The sequence below is a fragment of the Mizuhopecten yessoensis genome, unplaced genomic scaffold (assembly GCF_002113885.1).
Source record: "Mizuhopecten yessoensis strain PY_sf001 unplaced genomic scaffold, ASM211388v2 scaffold10951, whole genome shotgun sequence".
Taxonomy (NCBI): domain Eukaryota; kingdom Metazoa; phylum Mollusca; class Bivalvia; order Pectinida; family Pectinidae; genus Mizuhopecten; species Mizuhopecten yessoensis.
Window position 1 is genome coordinate 904,713 of NW_018408803.1, and position 13,311 is coordinate 918,023.

Genomic DNA, 13,311 nt, shown 5'->3' on the forward strand with positions numbered 1-13,311 from the left:
TTAACTGTCCATCTCCGACCCAAATTTATCTCGTATCTATTTAGTTCTCCCCTGTGTATTTGTTAATCTCTCCCGGAACAGAATCTTCATCTTGTTGAAGGTGGTCAATACCCATTAGAGATAGAAATAGTTACCCTTGTCGAAACTTTAACAAGGGAGGTAACCCGTATTATGTTCTCCCAAACGTCTTCTGACTAATATGCTACGAGGTTACAGTTGATGTCAGAATTCTGGATCAATGACGCATGATTATCATTTATAATTAAGTTATTTATTTGTCAAATCCCATAAAACCCGCTAGGGTTTTATGGTTGATATGCCAGAGGCCACTTGTAATTATATCAACAATAATTACATCCAGACAACCAGATATTTTTTATATTTACATGTTTTTCTTTTTTAAGACATATTCCTACAGAAACCATTTGCCCTGCTTTAAAATACATTTCAGGCGGCCATTTTGTTTGTTTACATATTCCTACACCTGAAACAGGCAGTTGTAATTATAGTCGAGCAGTTGTAATTATAGCCTATATAATTACACTTGCCCTCTAACACTGTTGTAATGGGATGGCGCGGGGGCAAATGTAAATATATATATGTGAATATATCCCATGTTGTCTCGCACATAAGCGTATTGAAAGCCGTGGAGTCTACCATTTGAGCACTACATTGCGTTCACCACGTGGACATTTTCATCAAGTCCGACAACCTTGACCTGGTCTAATTTCGTATGCGAGATGGCCTCTCGACCTTCTGACGTCACTTTGGTCTTTTTCAGCACCAGTCTCTGAAGTGTCCGGTTCTGGACAATGGCTCCAGCCAGTTTTTGACACATGTCGGTGGTCAGCTGACATTCGCTAAGGTCAAGTACCTGCAGTGACCTGGTCAGCTTGAGACACTCGGATAGCGCGTCCACAGCCAGTCGGTCAAGCTTGGCGCCACACATCTTAAGGTGTTTGATGGTACTGCACAGCTTTAGACCTTGCAATATTGGGACGAATTCGGAACCCGACAAATGAGCCCCTGTCAGGTCAAGTTTTTCTAGTGTTGTACTCTTCTCAAGTTTCCCGCTGATTTCGCTCGAACACATCATGTTCATTGCGCAACCGTGCAGGTCGAGCTCCTCGACCGAGTGCGGGAGGTGTTGAAGGACAAAGTAGGTCACTGCTGCAACCTTGGAGTTGATGAAGGACACGCGCGACGCTTTTGACATATTTTCACACGTTGTTTGCAGTGCAGCCCATGTAGAGGCAGGCACAGTTGTCAAAGGTTTTCTACACACATCTTCTAAAGTCACATGCTCGATATGGTCAGTTTCCGTCATAAAAGTACACATGAACTTGGACATGAGGTCAAGCGATGACCACTGAACTTTAAGGCTAGTAAGGTTTTTGTTTCTTGCAGCTGCGATGGCGATATCATTAAACTGGCTTTGTTGATACATATACATGGGCTGCAGATGGAATTCCAAGTGCGTCAATCGGTTATCCTCGAACCGAAGTACGTTTTGTAAAGCGTAAAGACATTTAGATGGTATGAGCCCCTCTCGCCGAACTAAGATATTTGGCGGTAAAGACTGCGCGACGATTTTGCACACGTCATCACGTGACTGACATTCAATGAGAGACTGAAGACTTGTATTGAAATCCATGATTTGTCCGCTAGGGGGCCTTAATTTCTTCTCTGACGAAGATGTTTCTGTATCATGTCCGGTCGGCACGCGCGTCTGCCGGATGTTACGTACAGCAAGTTCCGTGAAAATGGCACGAAGAACAGATGTGTCGTAATCAAATCTATATAGACCGGACAACAGACTCACTACTTGTGTGAACTTTGGCTTCTTCGTCATCCCATTATCTTTAATAGTTTTGACGATGTCATCCATTACGAAATCCGCGAGATGTTTCGCCGCAAGAAAATCTTGCATAAGTCCACACAGGAACTTGACCTTAGAACCAAGCATGAATTTGGAAAAGGCACAAAGTTTGAATGCATTTGGGTTCTCAATTTCCAGTGTAAGTTCATCCTCTCCGAAAGCCTTTCGGTTGCTAAGAAGTGTGTTAAAAGCGAAGTTTCCTAACTTTTCCACACCGGTAATGATGTCTTCGGGGAACTCGTACCCTATGACGTCAATCTTTTGCTTTTTGCAAAGGTGCATTGCCATCGAGATGCCGTATGACTCAAAAAGTCCTGTCACTGTTTCAATTTCCAGAAGTTTGGGTTTTTTCGTCGTCTGATAATAACCGAACACGAGCAACACTACGATCGGAAGATTGAGATAAGGTCTCAGCGCCCATTTCTCGTTCGCCATGATGCCTAGGAAGTCTTCGTGGTGTTCGATATTGGCTTTGAATTGCTCGAGGAAGTTCGTGACGCACTTGATAGCGTTGGTCTGGCTGAATCCCATACAGAACATTTTACTGTCGGGTGTGAAATGACCAGAAGAAATAAGTTCAGGGTTTGCAGCAACGATGACCGTCGCAAGTCGAAGGCTTTCACCTGACAAAATGGTTTTCAGTTCCGGTACGTCACTTCCGTCGTCGTATCCGTCTACAAGCAGCATGACGTCATACGAGTGCTCCTCTAGCATGCTACGGAATCCTGATAGGTCGAGACTAAATCCGGCGGGGATTAACCTTTCGTAAAGACTTTCGTAGAAGCCGCCTTCCATAGTCTGCAGATCCACGTGAAGGAAGATGGGATAGCGATGTCGGAAGAAAGACTTCTGGGACCCCCAAAGGTAGGACACCGTCTGACATAAAACGGACTTGCCACTTCCGCTTGCGCCTTCCAACATCACTCGTGGTCCACGCCCATTTGTGGTCGGCGGTGGGCAGAAATCGTGAAGATGCAGCCTCTTTCTGAAAAAAATAATCGGAAGATTTTTTTATTTGATAACCATGATGTATGTTTGATATAAACCAGTCATTTATCCGGTTCAGGTATATTTTAAACGCAGCAATAAACTAATAATTTATCACTAAACGAATTTAAAATGACATTTGTCTCAAAGACATAGCCGTTTCGTCTTGTTTTTCCCTTATTACGCTTTATTTGTGCTGCAGCGACTTCGTACTTATGATTAGCTAAAAATTAGTAATTAAGATGGAGTGTGACGTGCTTGTGAAGTCATAATATGAAACGACGTTTCATGCCTGCTAGTAACAAAAAAATTATGTAATAGATTTTTTTTTTTCACTCAGAATGTACATTAGTTTTTACCTAAATAAATAAGTAATAAAACATGGGTATTGTTTTCACTATATGAATACCCTATTAAACAACCGAAAACGAAATACTATTGAATACAATATTTATTTTTATCTTCATACAGAAAAAATATATGTAGTTATTTTCAGTTATTGTTAATGTTAGCTTATTTTTGGTCTTTTATATGTCAACACAACATTGATTTGGATGGCCTGGCCTATTCACATTATTATCTTGTGTGGCCTTATTTCCAACGCAAGATTATTTTGTTTGGCCTCCTTTGATAAGGACACACGCACTTACCCGTCCGAGTTTAGGATGTCTAGCGGTGTGTAGATGTCCCGGATGTTGACGGTAACAGATTCGTTCCAAGGGAAAGGCTGACACTTGTTGTAGTTCTGTTTGTAGTGGTTACATAGGACCTCACTGACCACGCCCACTACATCTGTAAGCCAATCAAAATGTTTCACATTAAAAACGTTGAATTTTAGTTTATTTATCAATAACGAACTTCGGTTGAGGTGAATAATAAGTATGTGGTTATAAGGACCTGTAACAGATATTGGTCCATATAAGAATATAACAAACGATGCTTATTTTATCATTAAACAAGGTGGATTGTATGGAAATCGTGAAGAAAGAAGTCCTGCATTTGGAAGCGAGCATTATGACGTTACGATTGAAGTGACGTCATAAAGAGAATATTAACCTCATGTTTCTAAGAATAGTAACATCGAATCTAATCGCATACCATCGACCTCCACATGACCATGTTTCAGTCAACACCCAGTCTACAAAGATATAGGAAAAAATGGTGGTATGCAATATTTCGTGTTACATTATTCCAATCGCTGTACAGTGAAACATGTTCTTTGCAGGTATTCCATAGTTTACCAAAGGCTTGTGACATATATATGACTATTTCCAGTTCACTTACCCACATTGTCCCGGACGCCATTCTTGTAAGTTTCTTTTCGGATCTGCACGACCTCTTCGTGTATCTTCTTGTACTTGTATTTCATTGCCTCGAGAAGCGCTTTGAACGCGGTGGAGTTTTTCGAGTTCAGGATCTTGTTCAGGAGGTTGACCATCCGCTCGGAGTTCTTGGTGATGGAAAGGATTTCCTGGCGGTCGCTGAACTTGATTACCTGGTTCTGCTGAAGTCTGTCCAGAAGGTCATCCGCTACAATGTTATCTACTAACATCTTGTGAACCTTCCTCCAAACGGCTTTGTCTTCTGGTGATAAACCTGTTGGACGAATAGACAGACATGATTTTTCAGTTGCTTTAAGAAGTTTGAAGGACAAACTGACATGTGTAGTATACGAGGATGTTGAATGATCGGACGTCCGGACATATATACTGTACACAAGAACATCGGGAATGGCATGACAGACGAGCGGATGAATAAACATGGCAGTTTTTAAACATATTTGATAACAGGCGCATTTGTTTTTTGAATAACAGACATAATATGGCCTTTGAATAAATTGTGGATAGTTAATGGTCGGACATTTTTGTGTTACTCTTGGAGAGACACAGTGATACAATTATTTCTACCACACTGACAATGAATACCAATTATATTTTTCAAATATTTGAATTCAATCTATATATTGTTATTATATGTCAAAATAATTCAATTTTAAAAGGAAAATGAAATCTCACCATTTTGATCGTTGCTATGTTTGGCTTGACGATTCCTCCGCGCTCTCCGGAGTGAGTCGGCTGATTTGGGTGAAGAGATAAGCTTCCGCCCGTCTCCCCATGCTGTCATAAATGTGGTGATGTAGTGCGTCTGCATTTCCGGTGTCATGACCTCGTGTTCAATTCGATGTATTTTCACCCGGATGGGGGGACCGCCTAACCGGAAGAGCACCTCACTCGCTTGCCGCCAAATTCGGGTATATTCGTCTATCGCCATCGATTCTGTGGGAATTATAAATAGTTATGTTTATTGCCTGCTTTATATATCTGTTTGTGGTTTGTGAGTTTGTGAGTTTGTGAGTTTGTGGTTTGTGAGTTTGTGGTTTGTAAGTTTGTAAGTTTGTGAGTTTGTGGGTTGTGAGTTTGTGAGTTTGTGAGTTTGTGGTTTGTGAGTTTGTGAGTTTGCGAGTTTGTGAGTTTGTGGTTTGTGAGTTTGTGAGGCATGAGCTATGCTATCATTGTACATATTTGCAACACATACATTTAAGACAATGAAAGACATTACCACTTAAACTGTAGAGGAAAGTTTGACATAAATTTGGACAACTTCGTTTCCCTTCCCCCACCGCTCCTCAAATCACACAGAGACATGAGCACCAATCACAGGAAATACTTTGGACCTATACTGATGTGTAAGGTGTATCATGTTTAGATCAACACCATCATTTAGAGATGACATTTTTACCAAGTCAACTTGATCTTAAACAAGCCTCTACAACTTCTGATAATAACAATACTCCTTGCACTCATGATAGGTCAAAATATGCATCATTTGTATTCAGGTCACTGTACCGCCAATCAAAGAAGGGGAAGAGGAAACCCCTCACTTATATAGGGCAATCACACCATGCCAGTCGCTTCATATATTATGAAGTGTGATGCAAAGGGATTTTTTAAATTAATTTCCCGAACTTGTTATGAATATCATAGTGGTGCCTGGACAGTGCTCAATGCAAATTATCTTATATTGTTTCAAGGAAAATAATTGCATGTCACATAAGCGGACTGTTCCAATATTTGACATGAAAATGAGGGAAAACAGCAATGAATTTGTTTTAAAATGAAGGTTGAACTTTGACCTACCCATAGACGCCACCTGTTGGTAGAGGAGCTGCATCCGGACGATATCGGCTGCGAGGCTACTGTCGGTCGACATTGGTAGGGCGTGCCAGCCATTAGGATAGGGAGGACACAAATGACACACGGATTGTAACAGAGTCAGAAGTAGGTGGCTGTCATATTTCTGTGACAGCACGTGCTTTTTCTTCAGAGGATACAACAGTTTCCATTGGTTATCTGTCAATACTTTTTGTTCTTCATGAAGACGGACAAGCACTGATCGCACGTGCGCCTGCGCGAGATGGTCCCGGAGATTTAACGGAGGATGTACGCTATCGAAAACGGTGCGTAGAGCGGATGTTCCGGCATCTAGAAGCAGCCATGCTGTCCTGGCCAAATACTCCCGTTCCTTGCTGGAATTATTGAACTTGCTGGCCCAGGCAGGATCCATGTTGGCCCTGAAATTACAAAAAAACAATTATTATTCCCTCCTACTATTTCAGTGCCGGTAGAATTATCTCACATGTATCTGTTTTATTACACCGAGCCCTACTTTATCCGGATTTTGATTACCCGGAACTTTCATTCGTTATTCGTTTCATTCGACACAAAATTTCCGGACTAACGAGGTGTCACTTTGCATATACAAACTTACGGAATAACGAGGCCAAACCAAAATGTCTGAACCTAACGAGTTTTGACTTCACAGATATTATCTTCCGGATTTAGGATTCTAACCAAAGTGTCCGGACTAACGAGGTGTCACTTTACGCATACAATCGTTTAGAAACAGGAATACAAACGAAATTGTCCGGAATATCAAGGTGTCACTTTACAGATACAAACTGAAGGAATAATAAAGCCAAACAAAATTGTGACATCTAATCGGTTGTATATGTACACATACAATGTTCCGGACTATAACCAGGTCAAACCCAATTGTCCGGACTAACAAGGTGTCACACACACACTTCCGGAAGTCAATCATACAAACTGTTGACAAACGTGTCTCACTATTATACACCAATGGTGCTTTTTGTAGGCTATAACATTTTAACAAAAATCTGCCAAACAGAAGCACAAAGAAGAAAAATTGCCTTTCGCGTTTCTACAAAAGAATAGCTCGGCCGAAGCTAACTTTTAACACAATGGGTACGGAGATTTCCTGATCTTTCTCATGATAAATAATACAGTCGATTCTCGGTATAGAGGCGTGTCCCGGTTTTGTCAAAGTGTATCATTATCTTGCCTAAAGAATTTGACGCAAACATATTTCAAAGAGACTATTTAATCTGTCAATAGTAGCATACATGTATATTATATTGAGTTACAAACGCGGTTTTTAAATTCATGGTATTATCGCCTGCCTAAAATTGTATATCGGGGCCATTCAGGCTTGATAGACCTTTAAAATTCATTTCGGGTTTTCTGACACAACAGAAAATAATTAAGTATGTCTTGGTTCTTGACAGATTATATTTTAATTAGAAGTGTTCATATCTGAAATATAAACTCAGAGAACGCGCTGTCTTTGATGTATATTTCGTGTGACTTCAGAGTGATCTTGACCACACTCTCATCAAAGTATAGTAATACTTTAAGGGTTCATATTTCACCTGAAATAATCTTCATAAAACGCACTGTCATTGATACCAACATTTTGAAATGAATACTTTTTGTACATTTTTTGTGATTTTTTAGTAGTATTTTCCGAAAATGAACAATAGTTATGTCTCATTTAGTTCTAAGTTCATGTACATAGGTTAATGTTCATAACGCAGGTCAAAGGTAAAAAAAACTCGCGCATGAAAAAAATGATCTAAATATTAAGTGTATTAACAGTTGTTTTCTCATTTGCACTATATGCCTACATTTGTGTGCAGATATTTCCACATGAAACACCCTTGGGATGATATCGACAACTTGAAATGAACATTTCGTGTTACGCAATCGGAATGTCAATTACCTGTAAACGAATCCTCAGGAGATATGTTACGAGTGATGCCAACATGTTGAAATGAACGTGGCTATTTTGTAATAGTATTACGGCACGTCTTGATACATAATTTAAATGCACGCATTATCAAATTCTAATTACACGTGTCCATATCGGTGAGAAATCTTCAGGACACGCGCTATTGAGCATATTAACATCCTGGAATGGACATTTCATGTTTATTTCGAGAAGTGCTAGCGATATTACTCTTTTAATGTGTGAACGAACGTTATCAAAAGACTAAAACAGGATTTTCTACCAATCGATTGTAAGTTATCACCTGCTATACCACTTTCAGACAGAGTTATCAATAATGTAAAGTCGGCAACTTCGAACATAAAAACGCTTCCATGCGACTGTCAGCAGTTGATGAACATCATTTCCGACACTTGGAGATGATCAAGGTGGATTTAAAATAATAGAATATTATCATCACAAGGGCATTTCCGCAGGTTCGTGGATATTTTTAATATCACTTCTCATCCTTCAGTAGAGTTGCTTATTTTTATTCTAACTCAGTTTAAATAAGAGTGTAAATATGAATAGGTAAACCTCGTTATACTGCCGCCCGTACAATGATGGCGTTATAAAGAAAGGTTGGCGATGTAGCGAGATTACATAAAGAAGGTTGGCGATATAGCGAGGTAACATAAAGAAGGTTGGCGATATAGCGATGTAAACGTATTTTCAATTGTTATGAAAATAGGAAAAGCCAGACTTTTGCAGACTTAATATACCTTGCGAAATATAAATGTTAACCGAGTGTTGCTAAGAGGTCGTCTCGGATAGGATGGAACGAGATCGAACGGGGCACAGGACTCGGGTCCGTATTCATGAAACCGTTCTCATGCTCAAGCAAGGATTTTGGGCTCAAAACCAACATTCTTGTAACTCAATTAAATCATATCAAACTATCAAAACGTCAAATGAAAACATTGAAAACTGTATTCGACTCTAAATCTCTTCAAAGTTTTTCCAAATCATTGACAAAATAAAACCTTATTATCAAGTTATAATCGGAACAAGAAATCAGACGAGCATAAAATCCATGCTTAAGCACGATAACGGTTTCATGAAAACGGACCCCGTATTTATGAAACTGTTCTCGTGCTCAAGCAGGGATTCTGTGCTCAAACTAACTTCATTGCAACTCGCTTAAATAATGTCAAACAATCAAAAAGTCACATAATTATAAACATTGAAAACAATATTCCGCTTTCAGATTCTCCCATTTTTTCTCAAATCATTGACAAAACACGATATTTTTTATAAATTTATAACGGGAACAAGAAATTAGGATTGAGCACAAAATCAATGTCTGAGTATGAGAACGGTTTCATGAATACGGGCCCAGAGGTTTATTTAGAGTAGAACAGTCCTGTGAACGGAAGTCAACATTAACTGTTCCTTACGCTGGTAGTTACCTACAGTACATACTTATCAGTGTTTTGGAAACAACCTACTTTAAAAATAAAATGTACGACACTATTATTAGAACGGCTATACGGCTTTGTATATATATATATATATAATAGTACATTGTACATCGATTATTGACTGTACATGTAAGAGCAAATATATCTATGATGATATACATCGATCGCGTGAGAAAGAGATGTGTTTGAGAAACCGTTCACAATACACAATATATCAGAGACGGATATAGTGTAAACTGTACTTTTCACTTTTGTATACACAGGGACTTGAGAGTTTTTCTGCATTCATTGTGTTTGGACCATCAGACACGTGTGACAGACTTGTGGAAGTTTGAAATCAACACCTTGTAAAGTGTCAGCCCGAGTGATCATGGTATTAATCAACAGCTGATCTAACCATGTCAAATAGCACTCACTACACAGCAGGATTGGTCCAAGTATACCTATACGTACTGTGCCTAATTAGCATGTCCCTGTCCGTGCTGTCATGGGCGAAACATATCGATAATGTATATTTGAAACTTCTTTGATTTCGTCCTTTCACATAAATATGAGAAAGAACGAAACGACGAGAATCGGAGAAGAACTAGATACTGTTTAATCCCGTTCTATCTATACAATTGATACTGTACATAGATCTGGATCAACTTCTATCCATTTCCGGGGGAAAACAGTGACTTGATGCTTGTTAAAATATATGCCATTTCGAAAATATATGTCACTTCGTGAGTTGAGCCATCCCTCCCCAACCCTACTTAACGGAATATATATTCCGTCTTTGCGTATTGCAGAGTTATTTGCTCTTGTGAGCAGGTATTGATTGTTACGTCGTTTGTTTGTGAGATTAACGTCATCAATTTTTGAGAAAACGACGTAATTTTCTCACACAAAACAATGACGTAACAATCAATACCTGCTCACATGAGAAGATAACTCTGCAATACACAAAGACGGAACTGATGTATCTATATAATGACGATAAATGCACTGAAGAAGCCTTTATGTAGATTATGATCATGTTATAAGTGACGGATATCAATACGACGGCTTCATAACAAAACTTGAATATTTATTTGAGAATAATGTATCGGTGCAGAAAACAATTCCATAATTCAGTATAAAAGAATCTTTGATTTAAACAGAAAGTGATTAAGTGATTCAGAAAATGAACCAGAGATTTAGAAAGAGATTCATCAAGTAAACCAACTTATCAGGGTTTAGTAAATTCAAGAGTCTAACTTACATATTTATTGCATACACAAAAATAGTTTTGAGAGGGATCCTACAAGTAAATATCATCAGCTAACAAACTTCATTACTTAAATTTCTGACGGAGTTGAATAGTTTTTCGGCGTGTGTATTCAAGCATCTTATATCACATACTATCGAATGCCATGCATGATCTTTATATTTAAAGTTACTTGTGATCGCCCAGTTAAACCTACATAGACTTGTTACGAGTTGTTCAGTAATCCTATAAGTACGGATTATACGTGTCAATCGACTCTTACACTGAACTAATTGGGTCAAGTCGTCAACCTTTTTTCACGTCTAATTCCCTACGTCGGTAATCGCCCCCAAAATCCTCAATTACATTTTTCTCAATAATTAACCATCTGTATATTGCTTCTATTCCATTCGACACCCCTCCTTCTGTCTGTATCTTCCTTGTATCCTCAACCCCTCCCTCAGTCTGTTTCTTCCTTGTACCCTCAACCCCCTCCCTCAGTCTGTATCTTCCTTGTACCCTCGATCCCAGCCTCTCAGTCTGCATATTCCATGTACCATCAACCCCCTCTCTCAGTCTGTATCATCTTTGTACCCTCAACCCCTTCCTAAGTAAGTATATTCTATGTACCATCACCCCCTCCCTGAATATGTATCTTTCTTGTACCCTCAACCCCCTCCTTTAGTCTCTATATTACTTGTACCTTCATCCCCTTTCCTCAGTCTGTATCTTCCTTGTACCCTCAATCCCCTCCCTCAGTCTGTATCTTCATTGTACCCTCAACCCCCTCCCTCAGTCTGTATCTCCATTCGACCCTCAACCCCCTCCCTCAGTCTGTATCTTCATTGTACCCTCAATCCCCTCCCTCAGTCTGTATCTTCCTTGTAACCTACATCCATCCCTTAGTCTGTATCTTCCTTGTACCATCAACCCCCTCCCTCATTCTGTATCTTCCATGTACCACCAACCCCTTCCCTCAGTCTGTATCTTCCTTGTACCCTCTACTCCCTCACTCAGTCTGTATCTTCCTTGTACCCTCTTCTCCCTTCCTCAATCTGTATCTTCCTTGTACCCTCAACCCCTCCCTCAGTCTGTATCTTCCTTGCACCCTCAACCCCTTCCCTCTGTCTGTATCTTCCTTGTACCCCCCCCCCCCAACCCCTCAGTCTGCATCTTACATGTACCATCATCCCCCTCCCTCAATCTGTCTGTATCTTTCTTGTACCCTCATAACCCTCCTTCAGTCTCTATATTACTTGTACCTTCAACCCCTCCCTCAGTCTGCATATTCCTTGTAACCTTAACCCATCCCTTAGTCTATATCTTTCTTGTACCCTCTACCCCCTCCCCCAGACTATACCTTCCTTGTATCCTACCGCCCCCCCTCTGTCTGTATCTTCCATTGTACCCTCAACCCCCTCCCTCTGTCTGTACCTTCCTTGTACCCTCAACCCCCTCCCTCAGTCTGTATCTTCCTTGTACCCTCCGCCCCTCCCTCAGTCTATATCTTCTTTATACCATCTACCCCCTCGCTCAGTCTGTATCTTTCTTGTATCCTCTACCCCCTCCCTCAGTCTGTATCTACCTTGTACCCTCTACCCCCTCCAGCTGTCTGTATTTTCCTTGTACCTTTAACCTCCTCCCTCTGGTTTTATCTTCTTTGACCCCCCCCCCCCCCCCCCACCCCTCCCTCCCCTCTTCTCACCACCCCCCCCCCCCCCCCCACCCCTCCCTCCCCTCTTCTCACCACCCCCCCCCCCCCCCGTCCTTCAGTCTATATTCTCCTTGTATCCTTAACCCTCTCCCTCAGACTGTGTATTCCTACAACCCCCTCCCTTCTGTCTGTATCTTCCCTGTATCCTCAACCCCGCCCTCAGTCTGTTTCTTCCTTGTACCCTTAACCCCCTCCCTCAGTCTGCATATTCCTTGTAACCGTAACCCATCCCTTAGTCTATATCTTTCTTGTACCCACTACCCCCTCCCTCAGACTGTACCTTCCTTGTACCCTCATCCCCCTCCCTCAGTCCGTATCTTCCTTGTACCTTTAACCCCCTCCTCCATTCGACACCCCTCCTTCTGTCTGTATCTTCCTTGTACCCTTAACCCCCTCCCTCAGACTGTATATTCCTACAACCCCCTTCCTTCTGTCTGTATCTTACTTGTACCCTCAACCCCCTCCCTTCTGTCTGTATCTTACTTGTACCCTCATAACCCTCCTTCAGTCTCTATATTACTTGTACCATCAACCCCTCCCTCAGTCCGTTTATTCCTTGTAACCTTAACCCATCCATTAGTCCATATCTTTCTTGTACCCACTACCCCCTCCCTCAGACTGTACCTTCCTTGTATCCTACCCCCCCCCCCCCCCCCCCCCTCTGTCTGTATCTTCCTTGTACCCTCAACCCCGTCCCTCTGTCTGTACCTTCCTTGTACCCTCAACCCCCTCCCTCAGTCTGTATATTCCTTGTACCCTCCGCCCCCTCCCTCAGTCTATATCTTCTGTATACCCTCTACCCCCTCCCTCAGTCTGTATCTTTCTTGTATCCTCTACCCCCTCCCTCTGTCTGTATCTACCTTGTACCCTCTACCCCCTCCAGCTGTCTGTATCTTCCTTGTACCTTTAACCCCCTCCCTCTGGTTTTATCTTCTTTGACCCCCCCCCCCCCCCCCCC

General features: G+C 41.1%; 1 protein-coding gene across 3 annotated transcripts in view; it reads right to left on the minus strand.

Annotated features, from left to right (window-relative positions):
• Positions 1-538: 538 nt before the first annotated feature.
• Positions 539-13,311, minus strand: part of LOC110464041 (NLR family CARD domain-containing protein 4-like) — a 40,788-nt gene continuing 28,015 nt past the window's right edge. For all 3 annotated transcript variants that reach the window (XM_021519054.1, XM_021519053.1, XM_021519055.1), the window contains exons 2-6: positions 6,004-6,437; positions 4,882-5,142; positions 4,151-4,462; positions 3,517-3,658; positions 539-2,864 (exon numbers count right to left, since the gene is read on the minus strand). In XM_021519054.1, coding sequence (XP_021374729.1) covers positions 668-2,864; positions 3,517-3,658; positions 4,151-4,462; positions 4,882-5,142; positions 6,004-6,437 — 3,346 coding nt within the window. In that variant the 3' untranslated portion in view covers positions 539-667. The remainder of the gene's footprint in view (positions 2,865-3,516; positions 3,659-4,150; positions 4,463-4,881; positions 5,143-6,003; positions 6,438-13,311) is intronic.